General features: G+C 38.0%; 1 protein-coding gene and 1 non-coding gene across 3 annotated transcripts in view; both read left to right on the forward strand.

Moving 5' to 3' along the window:
* The window catches only part of Ap1g1 (adaptor related protein complex 1 subunit gamma 1), an 84870-nt gene that overhangs the window by 34410 nt on the left and 25825 nt on the right, over nt 1–24635 (forward strand). The window contains exons 3-11 of one of the 2 annotated variants that reach the window (XM_041649609.1): nt 8540–8664; nt 15284–15425; nt 17615–17711; nt 18733–18809; nt 19664–19672; nt 21815–21910; nt 22469–22549; nt 22737–22835; nt 23700–23755. In XM_041649609.1, coding sequence (XP_041505543.1) covers nt 8540–8664; nt 15284–15425; nt 17615–17711; nt 18733–18809; nt 19664–19672; nt 21815–21910; nt 22469–22549; nt 22737–22835; nt 23700–23755 — 782 coding nt within the window. The remainder of the gene's footprint in view (nt 1–8539; nt 8665–15283; nt 15426–17614; nt 17712–18732; nt 18810–19663; nt 19673–21814; nt 21911–22468; nt 22550–22736; nt 22836–23699; nt 23756–24635) is intronic. The other variant, XM_041649610.1, reaches the window with a different exon arrangement.
* LOC121447692 lies at nt 22219–22325 on the forward strand. The gene has a single exon (XR_005974222.1). It is a non-coding gene; the product is annotated as a U6 spliceosomal RNA (small nuclear RNA).

The raw sequence follows: 24635 nt of genomic DNA on the forward strand, positions 1-24635 counted from the left end.
AAGCAAGTTAGCACCCATGAAAGCAAGCTAATATTTAAATGAAGTTGGTCATACTTGAAAGAGACTACAGAATTAACTCATTTTGAAACTGATCAATAGAAGGAAAGAAACATTTATTTTTGTCTTTTGTTTCAATGTTTCTTCTGAAAAAATGGTTGGTAATCTGATGATCCATATAGAGAAGTTGCTTCTTAGAATTTTTGGTTAGCTGATAAGAGGGGAATGTAAGGGAATTAGACTATTACATCTTGCCGCACCTGGTGATCTGAATTACTGCTGATGTCTGAGGAAGGAAAATGATAGAGTGCCCCCTGATGAAAGTGAATGTTGCTACCTTAGGGCGGTACATTTTTGCAAGATCAAATCAAAACAAACCTTTCTGAAAAGCCAGCATCTGATCAAGCTGTTTAATTGTATATAGTGGAAAACAGTTCTTATCCATTATGCAGAGACAGCATAACTGTCTTCATTGCAGCATTGTTTTTCCTAGTAAAACGTTAGTTTTAAAAAACAGCAGGTAAGTTTATATCCACAAGTAGGCGGCACAGATAGGAGTGTACGATACTGTAAGTGTGAATTAGAGTTTGTATTGATGGGGAGTGAGAAGATCAGGTATATGGTATATTTTTGTAATGTTTGAAGAACCCTTTAAGCAACTTTTCTACTTGTATAGTAGGGACACCAGTTCTGGATGGTTGGTTACTTCTGAAATGGAGAGGAAGCAAAAGGCTCTGAGGCTTAACAAGCAGAGGCTTCAGCTGAAATTATGATATTTAAGAAAGAAAAAAAATAAGCCAGGTCTGGTGGTGCAGACCTGTGATCTAGCTACTTAAGCAAGATTGCAAGTGCAAAGCCAGCCTGGGCATCTGGTCTTAAAAATGGCTGAGGCCATAGCTCAGTGGGCACATGCCATTTGCCTTGAGTTCAGTCCAAATGGCACAAGTTCATTGTTCCATCATCTGGAAGGTGGAGGCAAGATCAAAAAGTTCAGAGTCATTTCTTAGTTACGTTGTGATTTTGAGGCCAGCCTAGAATACATGAGATACTCTCCTGAAAACAACAAAACAAAAAGATCTGAGGTTTATTAACAGAGTGATAAAGTGTTAGCCTAGCATGCACAGGGTTCTAAATTGTCAGGTTATCACCCAGCCCCCACATTAAGTAGTGCAAAATGTTGACTGATAAAGGTAGTTGGTGTATCAGCTAGTGTTAGAGTTTTTATTTTTATTTTTTTAAATATTTATTTATTATGTATACAATATTCTGTTTGTGTGTATGTCTGCAGGCCAGAAGAGGACACCAGACCTCATTACAGATGGTTGTGAGCCACCATGTGGTTGCTGGGAATTGAACTCAGGACCTTTGGAAGAGCAGGCAATGCTCTTAACCGCTGAGCCATCTCTCCAGCCCTTATTTTTTTCGAATAAAATACTTTATAGGTATTTTTCTTAAGAGAAGTGATTCTTAATATGAATGTCAGGTTTTAGAGATTTTTTTTTCTCTGACAAAGAAAAAAGGTTTCTTTTCTGTAAAGATGTTGCTAGGCTACATAGTGGTAATTGTAACAAGCTTGTTTTTTGAAAGTGTGTGTTAACTAGAGTGTAATTTTTTTTTAAATGGTAAAATAAAACAAATAGGCATAAAGCTCCATTGTTAAATTTTCAAGCAAATGCACGTGTGCTCCTGACTTCCTGTAAGTTTCTTCTAAAAGCTAACAGATTGGAGCACCTTTTTTCCCTGGACAGCCATCTTAAACACTGATAAAATGGGACATTGGTATTTGCTTCAGAAAAGTGTGACAAGACCAGAAACCTGTTGGGTGCTTCTTCCTTTTTGGTATGTATGTGCTGGTGCACGTGGCCATATGGAGGCTAGAGGTTGATGTAGGTTATCTCCTCAGTTGCTTTTTCAGTTAACTTTTTAAGAACAGATCTCTTTCATAAACCCGGAGCTCACAGTTTCAGCCAGAGTGACTGAGTAGTAGTACATGCTTGGGATCAGCCTCTTGTGCCCTTGGCCTAGTCTTCCTCCCACCCCCACTTCTGGGATCACAGATACATGCTGCTAAGCCTGACTTCTTAAAGATTTATACACCCACCCACCCGCCACCATTTGTTCGTGTATGTGTGTGTTCACATGTACTCCATGACTTGTATGTGGAGATTATAGTTCATTTTGTGGAAATCTGTTCTTTCTACCATGAGTTCCAGGAATTGCACTCAGCTTGTCAGGCTTGGTGGTAAGCTCATAAAAACTATTTTACTTTATGTGTATCAGTGTTTTACCCAGATGCTTGTTTCTTTTTATGTTCATACTTGCTGGATAGCCTGAAATTGGAATTACTGATGGTTGTGAGCCACCATGTGAGTGCTGGGAATTGAACCCAGGTCCTCTGCAAGAGCAGCAAGTGATCTTAACTACAAAGCCATCTCTCCATCTCCCAAACCCAATTTTTTACATAAAGGTTGGGGATCCTCATACTTACACAGCGAACACTTTACCCACTGAGCCTTCTCCTCAGACCTAAAGTTCTTATAAAAATTTATTGCCGAGCGGTAGTTGCACACACCTTTAATCCCAGCACTCAGGAGGCAGAGACAGGTGGGTCTCTGTGAATTTGAGGCCAACCTGGTCTACAGAGCTAGTTACATGGAGAAACCCTGTCTCCAAAATAATAATAATAATAATTCTGTTTTGGTTTGAAGTTTTCTTTTAAAAAGGAATATTAAACGTCATCTAGAACAAACAGTCTCAACTTAAAGTCTACTCTATCACAATTTCCTTGAAGTAGCCAACCATGCTGGTACATAGCTATAGTTATAGCATTTGGAAGATGGAGGCAGGAGGGCCGAAGAGTTTAGGGTCATCCTTGAGGTATACAGGAAGCTGTAGTTGAAGGTCAGCCTGGGATACAAGAATTCCTGTCCCAAAAAGCCGTAAAACCAAAAATAAAGAATTTCCTAGAACTGTCCTATACTTTGAAAACTGCCTGCCAATTCTCACCAGTCCATCTTGAGAATCATTCCTAAGCCTCTGTGCTTGTTCTGGAGAGGACTGATAGCTTCAAGTCTCTTAGACTTGCTGCTAATGGCTTGAATGCATCTGCTGAGGACGATTCTGAGGCTGTTTCAAAGATCAGCTACAGAGAATTAATGATTCCCTGGAAGACAGTGATGGGAAACCCATGCCTGCCCCTAAGTGGAATTAGGGTAAAAGTGGTCCAGCTCCTAATTTGGACTGATTTCTTTCTAATCCAGTATGTGTTTTGTAAGGAAACAGGAGCCTCTCTCTGATTGTTTTCCCCACCAGAATTGGGTACTCTTGTTTCATAGTATCCTATGTGTAACGACTGTGTGTGTGTGTGTGTGTGTGTGTGTGTGTGTGTGAGAGAGAGAGAGAGAGAGAGAGAGAGAGAGAATTTATTATATATTTCCTTTGAGTATTAATATCTGGCACATTGGTTGCTACATTGCAGGAGTTCACTAATTTAGAGCAGGATGTGTTTAGGGATTAAGCTGGTGGTAATCATACCATCTCAAAACAGTGTCTCCCAATTAGAAGCAAATGTTAAAAAGAAAATCAGGGAACAGGAAAGAGATCATTATCAGGCTTTGAAATTAGAGGTAGGAGAGAGGCGGAGATTCCTATGGAAAGGCAAGTATACCACAGTGCAAGTTAAATAGTGATGTTGGCAAAGGGGAATTTGATAGGAGGTATAAAGTAATTGCTAGCAGAAAAAAAGCAAAGCTTTTGTGGGGATTAGGGATTAGGAACAAACACACAGAGCTCTTAGAAACACCTGCAGCAATTATACAGGTCTCATAATAATCAGTCTTCATGAATTTCTCTTAAAAGACTGATTCACCCCCCTCTTAACTAAGCATTACATCTTCCTAAGATTCTAGTGTCTTACTTTGTAAAGTGTTCTCATATTCAAATGAGCTCTTGTTATATTACCATTCAGTTATATAGAAGTAATTTCCCCCTCAATTCTGTTAGCTTTTCTAACCACCACCAGCCACTTCCATTTCTGGTCTCGGTCTCTCTCTCTCTCTCTCCCTCCTTCCCTCCCTCCCTCCCTCCCTCCCTCCCTCCCCCCCCTTTTTCTCTCTATCCGTCCATCCGTCCGCTCCTCCCTCCCTCCATCTTTCAAGACAGGGTTTCTCTGTAGCTTTGGAGCCTGTCCTGGAACTTGCTCTGTAGACCAGGCTGGCCTCAAACTCATAGAAATTCGCCTGCCTCTGCCTCCCGAGTGCACGAGTAAAGGCATGTGCTACCACCGCCCAGCCCATTTCTGTTTTCATTAATGAATTATTCTCTCCTAGTCTATTTTTATTATTTTTCCTTGGAATAGGTAATGACAGTGTAACTGATTCTAAATTTGAAAGGTGCAGAAGGATTAGGATAAAACTCTTTTTCTATTCTTATCTTTCCATCACTTACTTGTTCGGTAGGCCACTAGTGGCTCAACTTCTTAATAAACATTCTTCCAGATACATAATGTACATTGTCCATCTGCAGGTGATTGTAGCACATTGTTTGCATTGGGCACTCATCTGTCCTGAATAGTAATCCATATCAGTATATCAGCATCCTTACTCAGGGACTGAAGAGATGACTCAGTGGCTAAAAACTGTTCTTGCAGAAGACCCAGGTTCAATTCCCAGCACCCACATGGTGGTTCACAACTGCCCATAACTTCAGTTCTAGAGAATCTGATGCCATCTTTTGACCTCTGTAGATCCCAGGCAGAGATATGGTACAGAGATCGACACTCAGGCAGAATACTCATACAAATTAAAAAAGAATTTCTTGTTGGGTGGTGGTGGTGGTGCACATCTTTAATCCCATCACTTGGGAGGCATAGTCATGTGGATTTCTGAGTTTGAGGCCAATCTGGTCTACAGTGAGTTCCAGGACAGCCAAAACTTTACAGAGAAATGCTGTCTTGCAAATCAGCAACAACAAACAAACAAACATTAAACTTCTTTGGGCTAGGGCATGTAGCTGCATGATAGAGTACTTGCCTACCTAGTTCTCAGAAGACCCTGAGATCAGTTCCCAGCAACAGAAAAAAAAATCTATGTTTTCGTTTTCCCTCCAACTTCTTTGATGTGTTCATAGTAGTATATTTGCCCTATAGGCTTGCTGACAGCCTGATATTATGGAGATATTTTCTCAATTGAGGTTCCTTCCCCTCTAATGATTGTAACTTGTATCAAATTGACATAAAACTAGTCAGTACACCCTCTTCTACCCTCTGAGGGCAACCCACATGCATGTATACATACATACGTTTGCATTCAGACACATGCGTAAATAAACATATTTTTTTTTAAAAATATTTATTTATTTATTATGTATACAATATTCTGTCTGTGTATATGCCTGCAGGCCAGAAGAGGGCACCAGACCCCTTTACAGATGGTTGTGAGCCACCATGTGGTTGCTGGGAATTGAACTCAGGACCTTTGGAAGAGCAGGCAATGCTCTTACCCTCTGAGCCATCTCTCCAGCCCCAACATAATATTTTTTTAAAGTCACTTTCTGAGACAGGGTCTCTCTATGTAACCCTGGTTATCTTGGAACTCACTTTGTAGACCAGGCTGGCCTGGAACTCAGAGATCTGCTCACTTCTGCTTCCCGAGTGCTGGTATTAAAGGCATGTACCACCAATCTCTGTATAAAAATAAATCTTAAAAGTAACATCCCCTAGCCGGGCGGTGGTGGCGCACGCCTTTAATCCCAGCACTCGGGAGGCAGAGGCAGGCGGATCTTTGTGAGTTCGAGGCCAGCCTGGTCTACAAGAGCTAGTTCCAGGACAGGAACCAAAAGCTACGGAGAAACCCTGCCTTGAAAAATCAAAAAAAAAAAAAAAAAAAAAAAGTAACATCTCCTCTATGCCAGGCTCTTCACATCCAAAGATGGCTTTGCTTTCAACCACGAAATTGGATGTGAATAAAAATAATCCTTGTCCTTAAAAAAAAAAAAAAGTATAAAAAAAGTATCTCTGCATGGTGGGGATTTATACGTCTCTTTAACCACCTTTATTGAAGCTTCTTTTATAAACCATATAGTTCATGCTTTTTAGTATACAGTTCAGTATCTTATAACTTAATTTGTGTTTGTTTTATGAGGTTAACTGTATTTATTTGAACTGTTTTTGTTTTCTTTGAATTGTCTGGCCTAATCTTTTTTTCATTTTAATATTGGATTTTGGTCTTTTTCCACAATCAGTTCGTAGGAGGCCTTATGAATGTGAAATGAATTGCAAATATGTTTTCCAAGGGGCATTTGTCTTTTGAATTCGGCCATATAGTTTGGTATAAAAGTCAGTTTCCTTTTAAGATTGTCTGGGATATGAATATAGTGAGACTAGGGTTGGGGAGCTAGCTTAGTCAGTACAGTGCTTGTGCAGCCATCATAGAGAACCCGAGCTTGGTCTGTAGAACCAAGTAGAAAAAGCTGGGTGTCGTAGTGTGCCCTTGCCACCTCAGGGCTGGGATGCAAGACAGGAGACTCCTTGGGACTCACTGGCCAGTTAGCCTACCCTAAGGCCAATGACAGACCCTGTCTCAAAAATAAAATAAAATAAAATTAAAAAAGTGAGTGCTGGCAAGATGGCTTAGTAATTAGGAGTGCTTATTGTGTAACCATGAGGACCTGAGTTCAAATCCCAGCACCTACTTAACAAGCTGGGCATGGTCTCATGAATACCAGTTCTGGGGTGGTGTGAATGGTGGCAGCTCACAGAAAACAAAAATAGCTCAAACAAATGAAGTTCACATTTATGATTTCCAAAATATATCTCAATAAAGAAAGAAATGGTGACTTGTGTCTTAAAACACATTCCTAATGATATGCACGATGCCTAAAAGAGTGTGGCCTGCTCACTAGATAATTTAAATAAAATGCCTATTTGCGTAATGTGTGGAGTTGACCATGAGCAAGGTTCAGTAATGATAATGGAGACTTTTGTGATATTTGAATCTTGGTATTTTCTTCCTTGACAAAATTGTTGTAGAATTATTCAATGGAATGTTTGAAAAATAAGCTTAAAGTAGAATTTTTGATAAAGTGTGTTTGAGAGGTAGTGTGTCATATAGCCCAGGATGGCCTCAGACTTGCTGTGTAGCTGAGATTGATCTTGAATTGACCCTTCTGCCTTCATCTCGGCCATGCCCAGATTACAGGCCTGCCCTACTAAGCGTGCTTCAAAGGGAAACTTTGCTAACATTTCAGCTTCTGATTGTTTCCTTCACCAGCAGGGCCCTTTCTGCACACATTGACATCAACTTCTATTCAGAAATTGTTTTTAAATTTTGAATAGAATATGTCGCAGGAAGGGCAGGGCTGCTACTTCCCTCTTCACTCTCCTGCTCCAACCCCCTTTACAGAAAGTTTGCTTTCTCTTTTGATTCTGGTCTTGGGATCTTAGCATTGTAATTGTAGTCAGTCACCTAACTTGAGGTGCTTTAGTAATTAACAGGTATCTTAAAAGAATAATTAAAAATAGCCTCAAAGAGTTATGTTTGTAGAACTGCTTTACTTCCTTCCATTTCACTTGAGCCCATTAATAAGATGAATTCATAATGGAAAGTAGTCTCAAGTGACCGTTGCTTCCTATGTACACAGGTTTCTTGTTGGAAGCCCTTCCGAAGATGTATAATTCAAAAGGAGAGTGTAATTTAAAAGCCTCTCTTGGGGAGTTTGATTCGAGGATGTCCTTTGAAAAACACTGGCCCAGAGGGAATGTTTGACTTTTTTTTTTTTTTTGTCCAGATGAAACCTGAAAGTGTATCTGAGTGGTTGTGACTTTCAGGAAAGGCCCAGTCTCACTTATAAAGGCTCTTAGCCCTGAAGAGTTTAGTTAAGGGGGAAAAAAAATGCAATAATTTTATTTAAAAAATGCAATAATTTTATTTAAAAAAAAAAAGGGTAGCTGTCTTTTATTGTTTTGTGACCCCAGGACATCACACATGCTAGACAAGAGCATTTCCAATAATTACCTGAAGAAAAAAAAATATAGAAGACATTTTAGATTAGTATCACTATGGCGTTTTGCTCTGGAGACTTTATTTTCTTTCTGCATTTGATTCCTTGGTTTAAACCCTAAATGTAGTGCTTTCAATGTTATATCAAAATTCTTGAATTCATTGTATATTTTGATTTTTAAGATACTATTGAGTGCTTTATTTCCAGTTGTTAAGTGTTCTGATTCTCAAAATAGAACCAAATCTTTGAAAAAGATTTATTGTTTTATGTGTATGTATGTGTGCAAATGCCTGAGGAGAGCAAAAAGGGGAGTCATAGTCCCTGGGCTGGGAGGTACAGGCAGTAGTGACCTGTATACCCAACTCAGGTCCTCTGCAAAAGCAGCAAGTGTTTGCTTGCTCTTAATCTCTGAGCCATACAAATTCAAACTCCAGTCCCTGTGAATTGTGAATTAAAAAGAATGCTTTTCCTTCTCTGTTCACCCCTCTTTTTTTTCTTTTTTGTTTTCCTTTTCTTTTTTCTTTTTCTTTTTTTTTTTTTGTAGTTGGAGTGCCTCAAGCTAATCGCCTCACAAAAATTCACAGACAAACGCATTGGGTATTTAGGAGCAATGCTGTTATTAGATGAAAGACAAGATGTGCATCTTCTCATGACCAATTGTATCAAGAAGTAAGTCTTACCTTTTCCTTCCCCCATAACAACTGTTTTACTCTTTTAAGGATTTCTTATGAGAATAAGAATGTCTACTCATTGATTTTTATGTTTACTGTCCAGAATATATTTGAGCATCTCTTAATTGTAGCTAATATTGTAAAGATACTAAACAAAAGAAAACGAAAGCATTGCTGTATCTATTTGGACATAATACACAATTAGCAATTAGATAAGCATTTGGATATTTTTAGAAAAGATAAGAAAGTACTAGTGAAATCTAGATTTTCATATTTCTTATTTCTAGGATGTTAGATACCATGAATAATGAAATTTTAACTTTTTAAAAAATTTCTATTCTGTAGTCTGAGTAAGGGACTGAAATTTTAGTAGTGTGGAATTGTACTCATCCTCTGTAAAATATTAGATTTACTTTATTATTGTGTGTATTTATGATATGTGTATGTGAGGGGAGAGTGGTCATTGGAGTGTGTGTGTGTAAGTCAAAGAACAACTTTTGGAGTCGGTTCTCTCCTTTCACCTTTACGTGAGTTTCAGGGACTGAACTCCTCAGGTCATCAGGCTTGTGTGGCAAGTGCTCTGCCCATTTTTGAGCCATCTCCCCAGGCCTGAAAATATTTTTTTGAGACAGAGTATTGCTGTGTGTGCCTTAAACTCCTCTTACCTCTACAGTGTTAGGAATAGAAGTGTAGTTGTGTGAAGCTTGACTTGGCCCCTGGAACTTGGTACACAGCATCATTTGAAGTAGTGTTCCTTCAGGGATGCAGTGTACTTATATTTCTTTACCTTGTGGAATGACCAAGGAAGACCTGCTGTGTGGACAGATGAGAGGATCCTGTCAGAAGTTAGCTGTTTTCTCCAGTACCCTCTTAGAATATTCTGTGAGGTGGCTACAGTGGTACGTGCCTGTAATCCCACCACTTGCAAGATTCAGTCAGGTGATCTCAGATTTAAGCTTGGGCTGTTTGGTGAGATAATACCAACAAACAAATAAGAAAATAGAGGAATTCTGTTAGAAAGTTACAAAGATTCTTCAGGTCTTAAATGGTCAGAAGTACCTTTTGGTTTTGATTTTATCAATGAATTTAATATTTAAAATTTTCTTTTGTTTGTAATATTTTTATATTTGACGTAAAGTAGAAAGGGGATAGGCATTAGGTCTTTATAGACATTTAAATTTTATTTTTCTTTCCATTAGAACTGATCTACTTTAAAATTTTTCAGCATAATAGAATAGTTAAAAATGAGAATTGCATTGTCAAGTGTAGCATTCAAATGCAGTCTGTAAACTTAATTTTGGGAAGGATTGTTTTTCTTTGGGGGGTGTCCATGAAATATAAGTAGTGAACATACCAAGTTGGCTAATGATTTAGCTTTATTGCATTGTATGCCTACAAACCAGGTGCTGTTGTAAGCACCAGGGTGGCGAGTAGAAAAACGTGAGCAGTATCCCTTAGTGACATGAGACTACATCCTTAAAGGGTCATCATGGTTGTCTTCCACATTTGCTGTAACAGGGCTGTTAGGCAGTTCTTCTCCTTTGGTTCTTTCATGGTCTGTTGCTCTGTTATTAACCTTTCAGTCATGTGCAGATAAGCTGGCAGTTCTGCCCAGCAGCAAGACTTGTTAGAGTTAATACCAAACCAGAGCATAGGCTTGTAGCTTGGTAAAAGTTGAAAACTGAGGCACATTGATAAAGAAGAAATCTTTGTATTTTTTTTTTTTGTAATAAAATTTTATCTGGGTGTGGTATCACACACCGTTAGAGTCAGATAGATCACTGAGTTTGAGGCCAACCTGATCTACACAGTGAGACCTTGTTTCAAAATAAAACAAACAATTACCCCCCCCCCCCATGCTCCTTTATAAATGCTAGACTGCCTCAAATTCTCTATGTCCAGGCTAGATTTGAACTCAAGATTCTCCAGCCTCAGATTCCTGGCTGCTGGTGTTACAGCTTGTGACACGATTCCCAGCTTGTGTTAGGCCAAATCTCAGGTGAATTCAGGAGAGGATGTTTTCAGATAATTGAGAATTGATGAGCATTTCATTTTAAGCACTCATTATTCATATCTCCCTTGTTTGTTGGTCTGCTAGCAAGTGTGAGTGTTCAATGTGTGGGTTCATGTGTATTGCAAGGCTCGTGGTGTAGAAACATACTGCTTGCTGCTTTACTTATTGGTAGAGGAAAACCTAAGGTAGTTAAAGATCTTAGAGTGAAGTCTTTTAAGAAATTGAATCTAATATTTTAAGAACTTGCATTTTGAAAATATCCTTAACTATTGAAAATGAATACAAAGTCAATTAAATATTTGTAGGAGCTTGGCCTGTAAGTGTTAAAAACCATAGTTAATATTCAAACTTTACTTTGATAATTTTATCTTAAATTAGTAGAATTAGTATAAAAGAGCAAACTTAACTTTTAAACTTTTTTTTCTTTTTTAATTGAAAATAGTAATAATGGGACCAGGTGTGGTGTGCATTCCTTTAATCCCAGCTTGTATGAGTCAGACTCAAGTGAATCTCTGTGACTTCGAGCCAGCCTGGTCTATATAGCAAGTTCCAAGATAGCCAGAGCTATGTAATAGAGAGACCCTGTCTCAAAAAGCAAAGCAAAACAAACTGAAACTAATAATGGCCTGGGGGTTTAGCTTAGTTAGTGGTAAAGTATTTGCCGTGTGTGTGTGTGTGTGTGTGTGTGTGTGTGTGTGTGTGTGTGAGAAACTCCACTTCCCCAGAGAATAATAGTGAACTATTGGTTAACATAAGTTCCTTCCTTCCTTCCTTCCTTCCTTCCTTCCTTCCTTCCTTCCTTCCTTCCTTTTTGAGACAGAGTCTCACTATGCAGCTCAGGGCTAGCTTAGTATATGTTGGAATTGTAGACATGTACTTAGCTATAGGTAAAATTTTCTATGAAAATATTTTCTAAAATAAATTCCTGTGTCAAGAGTGGCATTGTTTTATATTTTCCTGCACCACCCAAAGGAGGATAGTTGGATGCTCATGTCTTCACTCACTTTCTTGGCTGTGGCATATTAACTAATGGAGGTAGAGAGAGTCTAGCAGGTATGATGTGGAGAAGGGAAAACTTGGCAGTTGCATGGTACACAATCCCAGCTGTTCTGGAGCTGAGGCCAGAGGATCACAAATTTGGGGCCTACCTGGGCTATGTAGTAAGTTCAAGTTTGATCTGGACAAGTTATCCAGACTCTGCTTCAAAATAAAAATAAGCACAGTTGGATATGTAGCTGCATGGTAGGTAGAGTTCTTGCTTATTTAGCATAAGCCTGTTTCAGTCTCAGCAGCACCAAGAGTTTTCAAAGTACTAAATATTCTTTGCTACTATGCTAACATTGAACACGTGGCCCTTTCTTTCCCTCTCCCTCTCCCTCTCTCCCCCTCTCTTTCATTTTTTTCAAGACAGGATCTCTATGTATTCTTGACTGTCCTAGAACTGACTGTGTAGATTAGGCTGGCCTTGATCTCAGAGATCCACCTGCCTCTGCCTCTTGAGTGCTGGGATCAAAGGCGTGCGCCACCACTGCCCAGATAGGAAAAAGTTTTTTTTTTTTTTTTTTTTGATTTTCGAGACAGGGCTTCTCTGTAACTTTTGGTTCCTGTCCTGGAACTAGCTCTTGTAGACCAGGCTGGCCTCAAACTCACAGAGATCCGCCTGCCTCTGCCTCCCGAGTGCTGGGATTAAAGGCGTGCGCCACCACCGCCCGGCAAGAAAAAGTTTTGTAAGCATTTATTTGTTTTGTACGTATGTTGGGTTGAGTGTACCAGTGCATGTGTGGGTGTCAGAGAACAACTTGGGGTGGGGAAATTGGTTTTCTCTGCCCTATCAGTTTTGGAGATTGAATTCATATCACCAGCCTGGGCAGTAAAATGCCTTTACCACCTTAAACCATTTCACTCTGCCCTTAAGCAATATTTACGCATGAATAATTTTATAATGCCACAGTGGAACCACTTGGAAAAAGAAATTCTTCACTAAATTATGTAGATCTTCTGGATGCTAATGCATCTCATCTTGAAATATCAAAAATACCTCATGGGTTAGTGTTGTCACTGAGTCAATAGAATAGCCATTATATATAAACTGTCAAATTTGTGGAGATGATAGAAGTTTTCCAAAACTGCATTTATTTATTTATTTATTTATTTATTTATTTATTCGTTTACTTACTTACTTACTACAAAGCTTGGATTATGTCACTAGCAGCAAATATCAGTGTTCCTTTTGAAATTATATGCTCACATGTGTTTCTCCAGAAAGCGTACCTCAGGCTAGTCTCAGCATCTTGAGTAATGGCCTACAGATGTGTGCCACTGCTGCTGGCTGTTAGTTTAAACGAAGCTGCCTTTCTTCCTTGTTCCTTACCTCAGCATGCAGTGCTGAACACAGTTTACCAAGGTTTACTGCCGCTGCCTTGACTGGTGCTGTGGGCAAGCAGTTGTCCCACCATGGCTTTTACTGACTGCAGAGGCTGGTACAGTTGACAGTATGACAGGATTATGAAAACAGTTTGAATCTCCTGAGCTGTTGAGATGCCTATAAACCCTGTGATTCAGTGGTGTTCAACCTGTGGACTGTGACCCTGATGGGTGTTGCATATCAGATATTCTACATATCAGATATCTACATTCTTTTTTTTTTTTTTTTAGTTTTTTCGAGACAGGGTTTCTCTGTAGCTTTGGAACCTGTCCTGGCACTAGCTCTTGTAGACCAGGCTGGCCTCGAACTCACAGAGATCCACCTGCCTCTGCCTCCCGAGTGCTGGGATTAAAGGCGTGCGCCACCACCGCCCGGCTCAGATATCTACATTCTGATTCATAACAGTAGCAAAATTACAGTTCTGAAGTAGCAATGAAATAGTTTTATGGTTGGGGATCACCATAGTATGAGGAGCTATATTAAAGGGTCATAACATTAGGAAGGTTGAGAACCACTTTTTTGAACCATGTTGGGCTAAATGATGCAAAATGCTCAGAAACTGGTAGAAGTATTGTCTATCATATAATTTGGCTTCTGAATAATAACAAGAGTTAATTTCAAGATATAAGTATGTTTGACAGTTCATGTTTTAATACTTCAGCTTTTTGAGTAAAGCATTATTTTATACAGTAATGTATATATTTTCTGTTATGATCTGAATTTCTGAGGCTATAATATATAAAGAAATATTTATACAACTCAAAGTTTTATAGACTGAAAGTCCAAGATGTGACTTAGCTTCTGGGGAGGGCCTTGTGGCAGACACACGCACAGGAAGGGGGAATCACACAAGGAAACAGGAATCTCTTGCTCCTTTAAAGCAACTCAACCTCATGCATGAGTAGTGCTTAGTTCTAAACACCAGTGCCACTTCTGAGGACAAGTCCTCAGTGACTCAAGGCTCTGTGTCTTAAAGAGTCCACCATCTCGACCATGGACACACTGGCGACCCAGCTTCCAGCATACAGGGACACTCAGACCACATTGATGTGTTAGAAAGCACTTTAGAGGGCTCACTCTTAATGTCTAGCTTAGTATGGTGAAGGTACTTTCATAGTGCTATTTTATCATAGTAATAACAAGTACAGATTTTCCTTCTTGAACAAGTATATCTAGAAATATAGAATACTTAATGAAAGGTGGCTAATGTTAATGTATAAGATCATAGGGTAGCTATATTTTTGTTGTGTTTACATTATCTTAAGTTCACTAGTAATTAAGATTTCCTTCTCTGATTTTTTAAAAATTATTTAGTTATTTATTTTTTTTAAGCAGGGTCTTGTTATACTACTCTGTCTGGCCTGGAAATTGCTATGTAGATCAGACTGGACTCAAACTCATAGACATCCCCATGCCTCTGCCTCCCAAGTGCTGGAATTTAAAGTGTGTGCCACCACACCTGGCTATATAAGAGTTTTAGTATGAATCTTAACTTTTCTTGTAGGCAGTACTAAATCATGTCTTAGAAATCTCTCAACACAGTTTTGCTGCATCTTTCTACTTTCCGTTGTTGTTAAGTTTTCTAAAGTGGTATCTTTAATATCTAATGGGTAACATATTCTTGTTACTTGGTCATTTGGAAACCTTGGATAGAAAACTTAGATATTATTGGTTCACTATTTTAAAAAGTTGGAATAAGCATTTTTCTAAATTCTATTAATTTAAAATGCATTTTTATATCGTGTGTGTGTGTGTGTGTGTGTGTGTGTGTGTGTGTGTACGTACGTGTGTGCCATAGTACTTGTATAGCTTTTGGTATCAATCCTGTCACTTACCTTATTTGAGACAGGATCTCTTGTTCTATTATATATCCTAGGCTAGCAGTCCTGCACAGCTTCTGGAATTTTTTCTGTCTCCACTTCCCTTCTGACCATTGGGCACCTATGTGCTATTGAGTCTGGCTTTGCAGGGGTCTTAGAGACCTATATTAAGGCCCTTAAGTTTGCAAGGCAAGCACTTTGTGCTTAGCTCCCCAGCCCCTACAGTTTTGTTTTGGTTGTGTTTCTGTTTGTTTTGTTTGCTTGTTTTTAATGTAGTAATCTTGAGATTCACAGTTAGGTTGTTAGGCTGCTTTTGGGAGACTGTGTTTGTTCCTATTTCCCTTTCTTTCTCTTGCAGTGATCTTAATCATAGTACACAGTTCGTACAGGGGCTCGCACTTTGTACCCTCGGCTGCATGGGCTCTTCAGAGATGTGCAGAGATCTTGCAGGAGAGGTAGAGAAACTTCTGAAAACCTCCAACTCCTACTTAAGAAAAAAGGTAACTTTGCAGTAAATCAAATGTCTGTCTGGATTAGGTGGTATTATGGAAAGGAAAAGGCAGAATACTTGTTTCTGAAAGCTTAGATGGAATTAAAATATTTTTTATTTTTTCAGTAAATGTATTTAAAAGAATTATACATGAATTTTGATTAATTTTTTTTGGGGAGGGGGGTTTTGAGATAGAGTTCCACTGCAGTTCATTGAGCCTGTCCTGGAACGAGATCTTGTAGACCATGCTGGTCACAGAGATAGGCGTGCTCCACCATCACCCGGCTCTTCCTTGTTTTTTTTTTTTTTTTTTTTTTTTTTTTTTTTTTTTATTTTTCGAGACAGGGTTTCTCCGTAGCTTTTTGGTTCCTGTCCTGGAACTAGCTCTTGTAGACCAGGCTGGCCTCGAACTCACAGAGATCCACCTGCCTCTGCCTCCCGAGTGCTGGGATTAAAGGCGTGCGCCACCACCGCCCGGCTCTTGTTTTTGTTTTTAATTTATAGACAAACTCTGTCCTCAGCAGCACATCTGAGTACTTTGTAAATTATTTCACATATTAAAATTTTGATAATAAAGTTTTTCATTGACTTTTTACTAATAACTGACACATGTACTTGTGCCTTTGTATCTCTAAAAGGACAGTTCCCCTGGGGCCTAGATAGCTGTGAGGGAATGATTGAGAGATGACTTTCTAAAGTCCATGTACCTGATTGGATAGTAATGACAGAGAATGGTCTTATTTTCCTAACTTACTTGCTTTTGTTTGTTTCTAAAAACCTTGTTCTTTTGAGTTTTAAGTTTTGCTTCAATCCTAAGACTATGGTAAAGAAGATACAGAATGAGGGCTGGAGAGATGGCTCAGTGGTTAAGAGCATTGACTGCTCTTCCAAAGGTCCTGAGTTCAATTCCCGGCAACCACGTGGTGGCTCACAACCATTTGTAATAAGGTCTGGTGCCCTCTTCTGGCCTGCAGACATACACGCAGACAGAATATTGTATACATAATAAAGAGAGGGGGGAGGGAGAGGGGAAAGAAAGAAAATACAGAATGTATATGTTTAATAAATGAGCAAAACGATCATCTCATTGGCATTTACTGAGTCTGTTATTGGTGTGAGAAAAAGGAGCTTGTATAGGACCGTTTTTAGATTGTGTATTGTTAATGATGCACACAGACTTTCTCAGTGTGTATGCCAGTGACTTTAGTACTGTGGGAGCTGCTCTTATTTGAATGCACAATGTTGCATTAAATTAAAGCATTCCTTCAGATTTGAATGCCTCCTAGTAAAATGGAGAGGAATTATCAGGAATCTTTTATAATCAGTCTATCTAAGCTTTTATTGCATTTTGACTAAAGTAATAGCTGCAATTATTTTGAATAATCACCAGTCTCCACCTATCCTGTTTCTCCTGGTGGACGAATGACTAAGACTGTGTTTTCTTTTTTTTTAAATATTTATTTATTTATTTATTTATTATGTATACAATATTCTGTCTGTGTGTATGCCTGAAGGCCAGAAGAGGGCACCAGACCTCGTTACAGATGGTTGTGAGCCACCATGTGGTTGCTGGGAATTGAACTCAGGACCGTTGGAAGAGCAGGCAATGATCTTAACCGCTGAGCCATCTCTCCAGCCCCAGACTGTGTTTTCTTTAGTAGAAACTAGTTTCCTTAACAAACCTTCCCTCCTTTCCTCTCCTCTTTCCTTCTTTTTACCACTGAGCTGTACTGCCTAGCCCTAGGCGACTTTCTTACTTGAGAAGAATCAGCTGAGAGCAGGATAGATACAGTTAAACTTCATAGAAGGAGTCTTTAAGTTTTGTGACACTGTTAGATGTGTTGGTCATCTGACCCAGGAATGATTATCAGAATGGAAGTCCATGTCTGTTTTTCAGTTCCCCAGAATTTCACTTAAATTTAACTTGTGTGATAAATTTCTTTTAACTATGATCTTCTTGAAAGTGTTTTCCCCATGTGTCTGGCAATATGTGAACAGGAATGGGTGGGCTTAATGTTCCTTATCAGTTCACTAGTATATACTGGACAGCCCCAGGCAGTTCACAGATAGTAAATCTTATTAACCAGCCTCTTTATTTTTCTAGTAGATGAACTAGTTGGTGAAGTTCTTTTCTAAGATTGGTTGCCCTGGCTTATTTGAAATAAAATTTTTTTGTCCTTCTATTTTTCTTTTTTATAGGCAGCACTGTGTGCTGTTCATGTCATCAGGAAGGTTCCTGAACTTATGGAGATGTTTTTACCAGCAACAAAAAATTTATTGAATGAGAAGAACCATGGTAATGTGATTTGGATAAACTCATAAAGTACTAAGAAAGGAAGGGTCAGCCCTGTGTTTCAGGGCTTTACTGTTACCATAGGTCTTGCCTGCCAGATCGTAGCTTTACAGTTAAATTGGTTTCTTTGTAGTAAACCTACCTTTCAGTTCTGATCCTATATCACGTTATTAATGTTCAGTATGATGTACAAATGATCATATCTTCAAATTTTATGTAAAAGCCACCTGATTTCTTGACCATTTCATAATAAAACAAGACATTTTTTTTCTTTGCTATCATGTGTTAGGAGTATAAGATTACCAAAAATTCTTGTGAGTTATTTCTAACAGGAATCTGTAGTGTACATTCAGATATCTTTACATAAAGCTTGAGAAAAGTGAAATGTAATGTGGCTGGGCTTCCCCAAAACTTTTTGTTCTTATATTGAAGTCATTGAAATGAGTTCCAAGTGTTGTTTCTTATATACTAAGAAAAAAATGACACAATATATTTAATTTGATTAATTTACACCACATTTTAATTAAATTAATTTAAATCTGTGCTCTGCTGTATTGTGTAGTGTTAAACACTACATACTAGGTTTAGCTAGGTCTGTCATTTATTACTTAGTGAAAAGTCTTTAGAGATCCTTTTTACTGACCTTGGGATAAGCAAATTTACTTGTCATTTGTATTTTGATATATTTTATCTGAAAATTTAGTATCTTACTAATGTTTTTGACTGGGATTATTTATCAGAGTATAGCCAATAGTGCATTGCAGAAACATGGAGAAGGAGAGATGGAGCTTATACTAACTGAGCATGGATATTGTAGGTGGACACACTTGTTCTTGGCATTTTAGCTATTGCAAAGATTCTGACTTGACCAAGGTTAAGCAGCAGCTCCTGCTGAATGCTCTTCACAGTGCTCTGATTCTTGGGGGATTGAGAAGCAGGAGTAGCAAGTCTCCTTTTGGGGTGAAGTCCTGTTTTCTGGAGCTGAGTAGGAACTCATTTTTGCCTCCCTTTGGCCTTTTCTCAGGTGTCCTTCATACGTCTGTAGTCCTCCTCACAGAGATGTGTGAGCGGAGCCCAGACATGCTCGCACACTTCAGGAAGGTAGGTGCTTTCTGTGTGCCTTAGTCTTTATTGATTGAAAGATGATTTTCCTGAAAAGTACATGTTTTTTTTTTCACTTAGGATTTTCTTTTGAAAGCAAGCTATGAAGCTGAATAAAGGATTTGACTAGCCCTGCTGTGTGGTAGGGCTGGAAGCCAGATTTAGGCAAATAAGAGCTGGCACTAGTATAGTGTTTCCCTTTTCAGAATAGAAGTCTTTCCTTGTTGTTGGCAGACAAACTGCTCACGTGTTTTATCTGCTGCTTTCACAGCGAGCCAGGAAATGTTACCTGAGGTCAAATTACAAATAGAATTTGTTTTCTTTCTTAAGGTGAAACTAGCAAACAATTTGAGGTCATTGATTCCTGTTACAGCCCTACCTTTTTAAGGCTACCCCTCCTTTTTATTTATTTTTTCCTAAGACAGGGTTTCTGTATTTAGCCTAAGCTATCCTGGAACTTGCTGTATAGACCAGGCTGGCTCAAACTCAGATTCACCTGTTTTTGCCTTCCAAGTGGTGGGATTAAAGCAAGCACCACTGCCCGGCTCCCTTTCCCCACTTTTTATAGCATTTTAAAGTAGGCAGTTTTATTTCTCCCTTTGCTTACTGAGAAGGTTGATGTTCTTTGTATAGTACATGTGTTGATTCCTTTAGAGATGGTTGTTGAGCACTCCACAAAGACCTCATTTTATATTTTAGATCTAATGGCAGTTTTTTTTCTTTGCCTCACTCTCCCTTAGATGTTCATGTCTTGATTAAATTAATGTAAAATAGTATGAGACCCGTATCTGTCCCTAATGCTTGCTTTGTATGTTTTGTTCCTGTTGTCTGTTTGGAATCCTGCTGTATGTTAGAATGAAAAGGTAAGAATTAACCCTCTTTTTAGATGGTGCATGCTGGCTTTAGGTCCTTAGTAGCTTTTGTGTGTCCGTCCACAAGTGTGGCTTTTAAACTATACTAATGCTGAAGCTCTGCTTAATACTGTGAATTATTTGTTCTAGCATTTTTGGCTAACTTCCTGGTCCAGTTTCTGTCTTGTCTTTTAAACTCCTGACTCCAAAGTCAGCCTTGGATTTCAGTTGTAGCCTTCCCTGAGTTGTAATCCTCCTCCTGTATCTTACCTTCACTTTCATGGGAGAGACTGAGCAGCTGCGTGGCAGCTTTGCTCGTGGCCATTCCGGTTCTGTGTGGTGCCCTTACACAAAACACTGCTTCTTTTTGAAGTAGATGGTTTAGAACCATCTGTGGGTAACTCATACTTTAAAACTCTATGTACTTCTGAGCTTTTAGTTCGGACTTAGAGCTCTTATTTCCCTCTTACTGGGACTTAATCTGAGAAGCTTTGGGGTATTGAAAGGATTTAGAGGTGGAGTACCTGGCACCAACTGACTTTCATGGCTGCAGCTTTCCCTCTGTCACCTTATGTTATTTGTCCTGTCATCAGTTTTAGTAACTTGCATTTTTGTCTGAAAAATAAAGCTGGGTTCCAAGAACTTGTATGCTGAATTCTTAGACATGTGCTTTTTGTCCCAGGGCAGTCTTATGCAATGTGCTGGCCTTGGCAGCAAATAAAACAATTTCTGAATTTAGTAGCCCAAGGAAAAAGGACTTCTCCAAGAACTTAACCAGATTTTAAAAAGTGATTAGGGTTATATGTAGTCCACAAAATGAAGGCTGTGGAGAGTATGAAAGGTGAGCTGCCTATCTTCACAACACAGTCTACAGATTTACTGAGATTTTATTTACAGCTTACATATCTCCATAACTTGTCTTATTCTTGGAGTTGTCCAAATTCAATTTTTGTTTTGATGATTTAATGAGTCACTAAATTCTGAAGGATTGTGGCTAACTTAAGTTCACATTATGTTTTCTTGCAGTTAAAGTGGCCTTAATGTTTTGAGTGTTTTGGGTGCATGCCTTGAGTGTAGCTTGGCATTTCTTCTTAACCTCACTACCTTTCTAGGCTGGGGCAGTAGAGAGGGAACAGCATAAAGAAAGAGGAAAAATAATGAGTTGCAGTAGAGTTGGCCTGTTCAGATTTCCTCCAGAAAGATGCAGTGTTTGTATCCTTCTTTATTTAGTTTTAGGTAATAAGCGCTGTTCATCTAGCTAGTCAATTGGGGTTTTCATTTGGAGACTGGGAAAGTTCATTTGTGGCAGATATTTTGGAATAGGATCTTAATATGAAGTAATTGATCAACAAAAAGGAAATGAGGGCTCATTTATTTGAAAGCACCTGTAACTTTAGACTGAGAGTAATTGTCTCTTTGACATGGACCTAGTAAAAGCAGGACAAAGGAATTCTTGATTATAAGGAATGTATAGTCTCTTTGGTAAAATAAGAAAACACAATTGAGTGCTGATATTAAATTGTGACAGAATTTCATCATATAAGTAAAGAGAAGGGCCTTGGTATTTTAGGTGTGTTTTCTTTATCTTTTCCTTTTGGCTTATGCTGATCACTTTGGTATTTCCTGTTGCATTTTGGGAAAGGATACTTGACTAAACCTATCTTCAGGGGAAGGTCTTTTTTCCCCTCTGTTTGAAGTGTGGTATACTTTATATTTTAATAAGTCATTAGTTAATACTTTATATGAAATTTGTTAGAATGAATCAAAAGGAACTTTTTTTTTTTGCTATCCAAGAGTTTCAAGTTCTATAAAAATAGAGCTGTAGTATATATACTCCATCGGCCTATTGTATTCGGTTCCCATAGGCTCTTGGCCCACTGTGATTTCTAGTGTCTTTACAAATGGAACTCTGGAGGAAAAAGATCTGGCTTGTTTTTATTCTGCTGATAAAGTACATATTACTTGTTAGGTTTCCACCTAAGTATCCGAGTTATACTTTTCAACCATCTTCAATATTGTATTTGTAGCAGAAGAAATTTCTTGGACTCAGACCTTTGTATCATTTTTCTAAACAAAGAATCTGCTTATTGAAGAGATAGTCTTAGATACTCACTTTTTGTTGTTGTTGTTTTGATGCATCTTTCTTTTCTGCAGCTTGTGCCCCAATTAGTTCGTATTCTAAAGAACCTCATCATGTCCGGATATTCCCCAGAACATGATGTTTCTGGTATCAGTGACCCCTTCTTGCAGGTGAGGTTGAAAAAACATTTTGGTTAATATGCAATGATTTGAAGAAATGTTTCCATCATCTTAAGTTTGTAGAGGGTACAAATTTGGTAATTCATTAATTATATGAATAAGTGAACCAGTACCAAATAAGTATTGTATTTAATTAATAAAATGACCATGTAGTGTAAAATTTATCTTGTACTTAGGTACTTAATTATCAGTTAAGTAGCTAATGGATATGGGGCCATGAAGGTGGATTATCTTATAACTTAATTAAATATAGAAGTGTGCATGAGTTCTTTAAAACGTGTTTAAAACTCTTCTGACTCGTGCTCGCTTCGGCAGCACATATACTAAAATTGGAACGATACAGAGAAGATTAGCATGGCCCCTGCGCAAGGATGACACGCAAATTCGTGAAGCGTTCCATATTTTTAAAACCAAAAAAAAAAAAAAAAACCTCTTCTGACTTATTTTTGATGGGATCTAAAACTTCATTTGAATTATTTGAATTTCATACTGAGTGAGATTTGTTTGTGTTAGACATAATTTGTTAACATTTTTTATTTTACATGTTAGGTACGAATTTTGCGGTTATTAAGAATTTTAGGACGAAATGATGATGATTCAAGTGAAGCTATGAATGATATATTAGCACAGGTGAGTTGATCCATCTTGGAGTATACTATTTTCATTTTCAACGTGCAGAGAGTAAGTAGACTGTGATTCTTAGTGTGACAGTTCCTGTTCCTCCTTAGGGAGTGACTGCAATCCCAGCGTGTCTGGTTGCACTAGGTACCTTTTGGAAGTGTTGTTTTATCACTTATGCATCCCTCTGTCTTTTCAGGTGGCCACTAATACAGAGACTAGTAAAAATGTAGGAAATGCTATTCTTTATGAAACGGTTCTAACTATCATGGACATTAAATCAGAGAGTGGATTGCGAGTAAGTCTTTTTGAATCTTTTCCTTCTAAACACTTAAATTAGAGTGATTGAATTGAGTATTATGTTTTTATATGAATGCAACCATATAGTATTTATCCCTTGCTTGTGTCTTTATTAAGCATAATGTCAAGGTTCACTTGTGTTTTGTAATATATCAGATGCCTTTCTTGAAATGCCTGTATAGGACTCTCTTGTACATGCCAGTAATACATCCATAAGATTTGTTACTGATGGATCTCTAGGCTGTTTCCTATCACTTGTTGCTGGAGACTTTGTGTATATGTTTGTACAGTTATATTTGTCAGAAAAATTTCTAGGGTTAAACTACTAAAGTGGAGTACGTATATATATGTCTTTTAGTTTTAAGATCTTAATTGACTTTATTACCATTTTAGAATTGGGCAGCATTCTGTAAATATAGCAAATTTTTATTATATCTTTCAGTAATTACTGCTGAAATGGAATGGTATTTTTAAAAAGAATTTATTTTGTGTGGGGACATGTGCATCTATACATGTCCACTATTGTGCACGCATGGAACATTAGAAGACAACTTGAGGGAATGGGTCCTCTCCTTCCAACATATGGGATCTGTAACTTGAAATCAAGTCATCAGGCTAGGTTGCAGACATTTTTATCTGTTGAGCCATCTTTCTGGCTCCTGAAATGGAATATGATTTTAAGAGTTTGTTTTTAGCTATTTTTTTTTCTTTTGCTAATAGTCTATAGATAACCAGTTGCCATCTTTAAACAGGTTCTATTCAGAGGCTGGATATTGGTTTTTTGAGTTAGAAAACAATATAAATCTATAACTTTTCTAGATTAAAAAACAAAACATAAAAAACCTATGCTGTTTCTCTTTAGGTTCTAGCCATAAATATTCTCGGTCGATTCTTATTGAACAATGACAAAAATATTAGGTAAGTCAGCTGAAAAATTTCCCATGTCTTCTACATTATAAAAATTAGTATTTCACAGAGTGACTTTGCTCAAGACTATACGTACGTGTAGTATTTATTATATGATAAAGAGTTTGAGGTAAATTTTAATTTAAATCTTAAAATTGCTATTTTGTAAAGAATTTGAGGATTTCTTTTACCGTTTAATTTTTTCTTATAAGTCAAGTACAAACATCCTATAAAGGGCCAAATGTTAAACATTTAAGACTTCCTGAATCACAGGGTCTTTGTAGCAACTACTCAATTTCATGGCTTTGGATCTTAAACTCAAGTTAATTTTTGGGCAGGGTGGTGGTGGGACTTGAGACAGAGTTTCTCTGTGTGGCCCTGGCTGTGCTGGAACTCCATTTGTAGACCAGGCTGGCCTGGAACTTAGAGATCCACCTGCCTCTACCTCCAAAGTGTTGAGATTAAAGGTGTGCATGTTATGCCCAGCTTTAAACTCAAATTATTATAGAAGCAATTTTGGTACTGGTGTAAAAAAAAGCAGAAACCATTCAAATGATAAAATTAAAATAATTTCCTTCTTGTACTTTGTGGGTAAGGCAGTGTGAAAAAGCATATGTACTTACTGTTTTCTTTGGAAGATTTATAAAGAGCTGAGTCAGTTACTTTTGAAAGAGTAAATGGATGTTAATGTGAAAGCAAGGCTCATTTCAAAACCTCTTCAGCTTGTCACTGCTGTAGATTTTGCTCTTATTCCTTTAGAGATGTTGCTTTCTAGCCTCTAGTTTTGTGTTTATCTTGACATTTGAAGACGTGAGCGTTTTCCTTATGTGTTAGACATCTTTGTTTTTATTTAGGCAGCAGAAAAAATTTTTTGAGATTTATATTTTAACAT

Source organism: Microtus oregoni, unplaced genomic scaffold, assembly GCF_018167655.1.
Source record: "Microtus oregoni isolate MIOR12 unplaced genomic scaffold, Mior012 000004F_ref0000308, whole genome shotgun sequence".
NCBI classification, from domain to species: Eukaryota; Metazoa; Chordata; class Mammalia; order Rodentia; family Cricetidae; genus Microtus; species Microtus oregoni.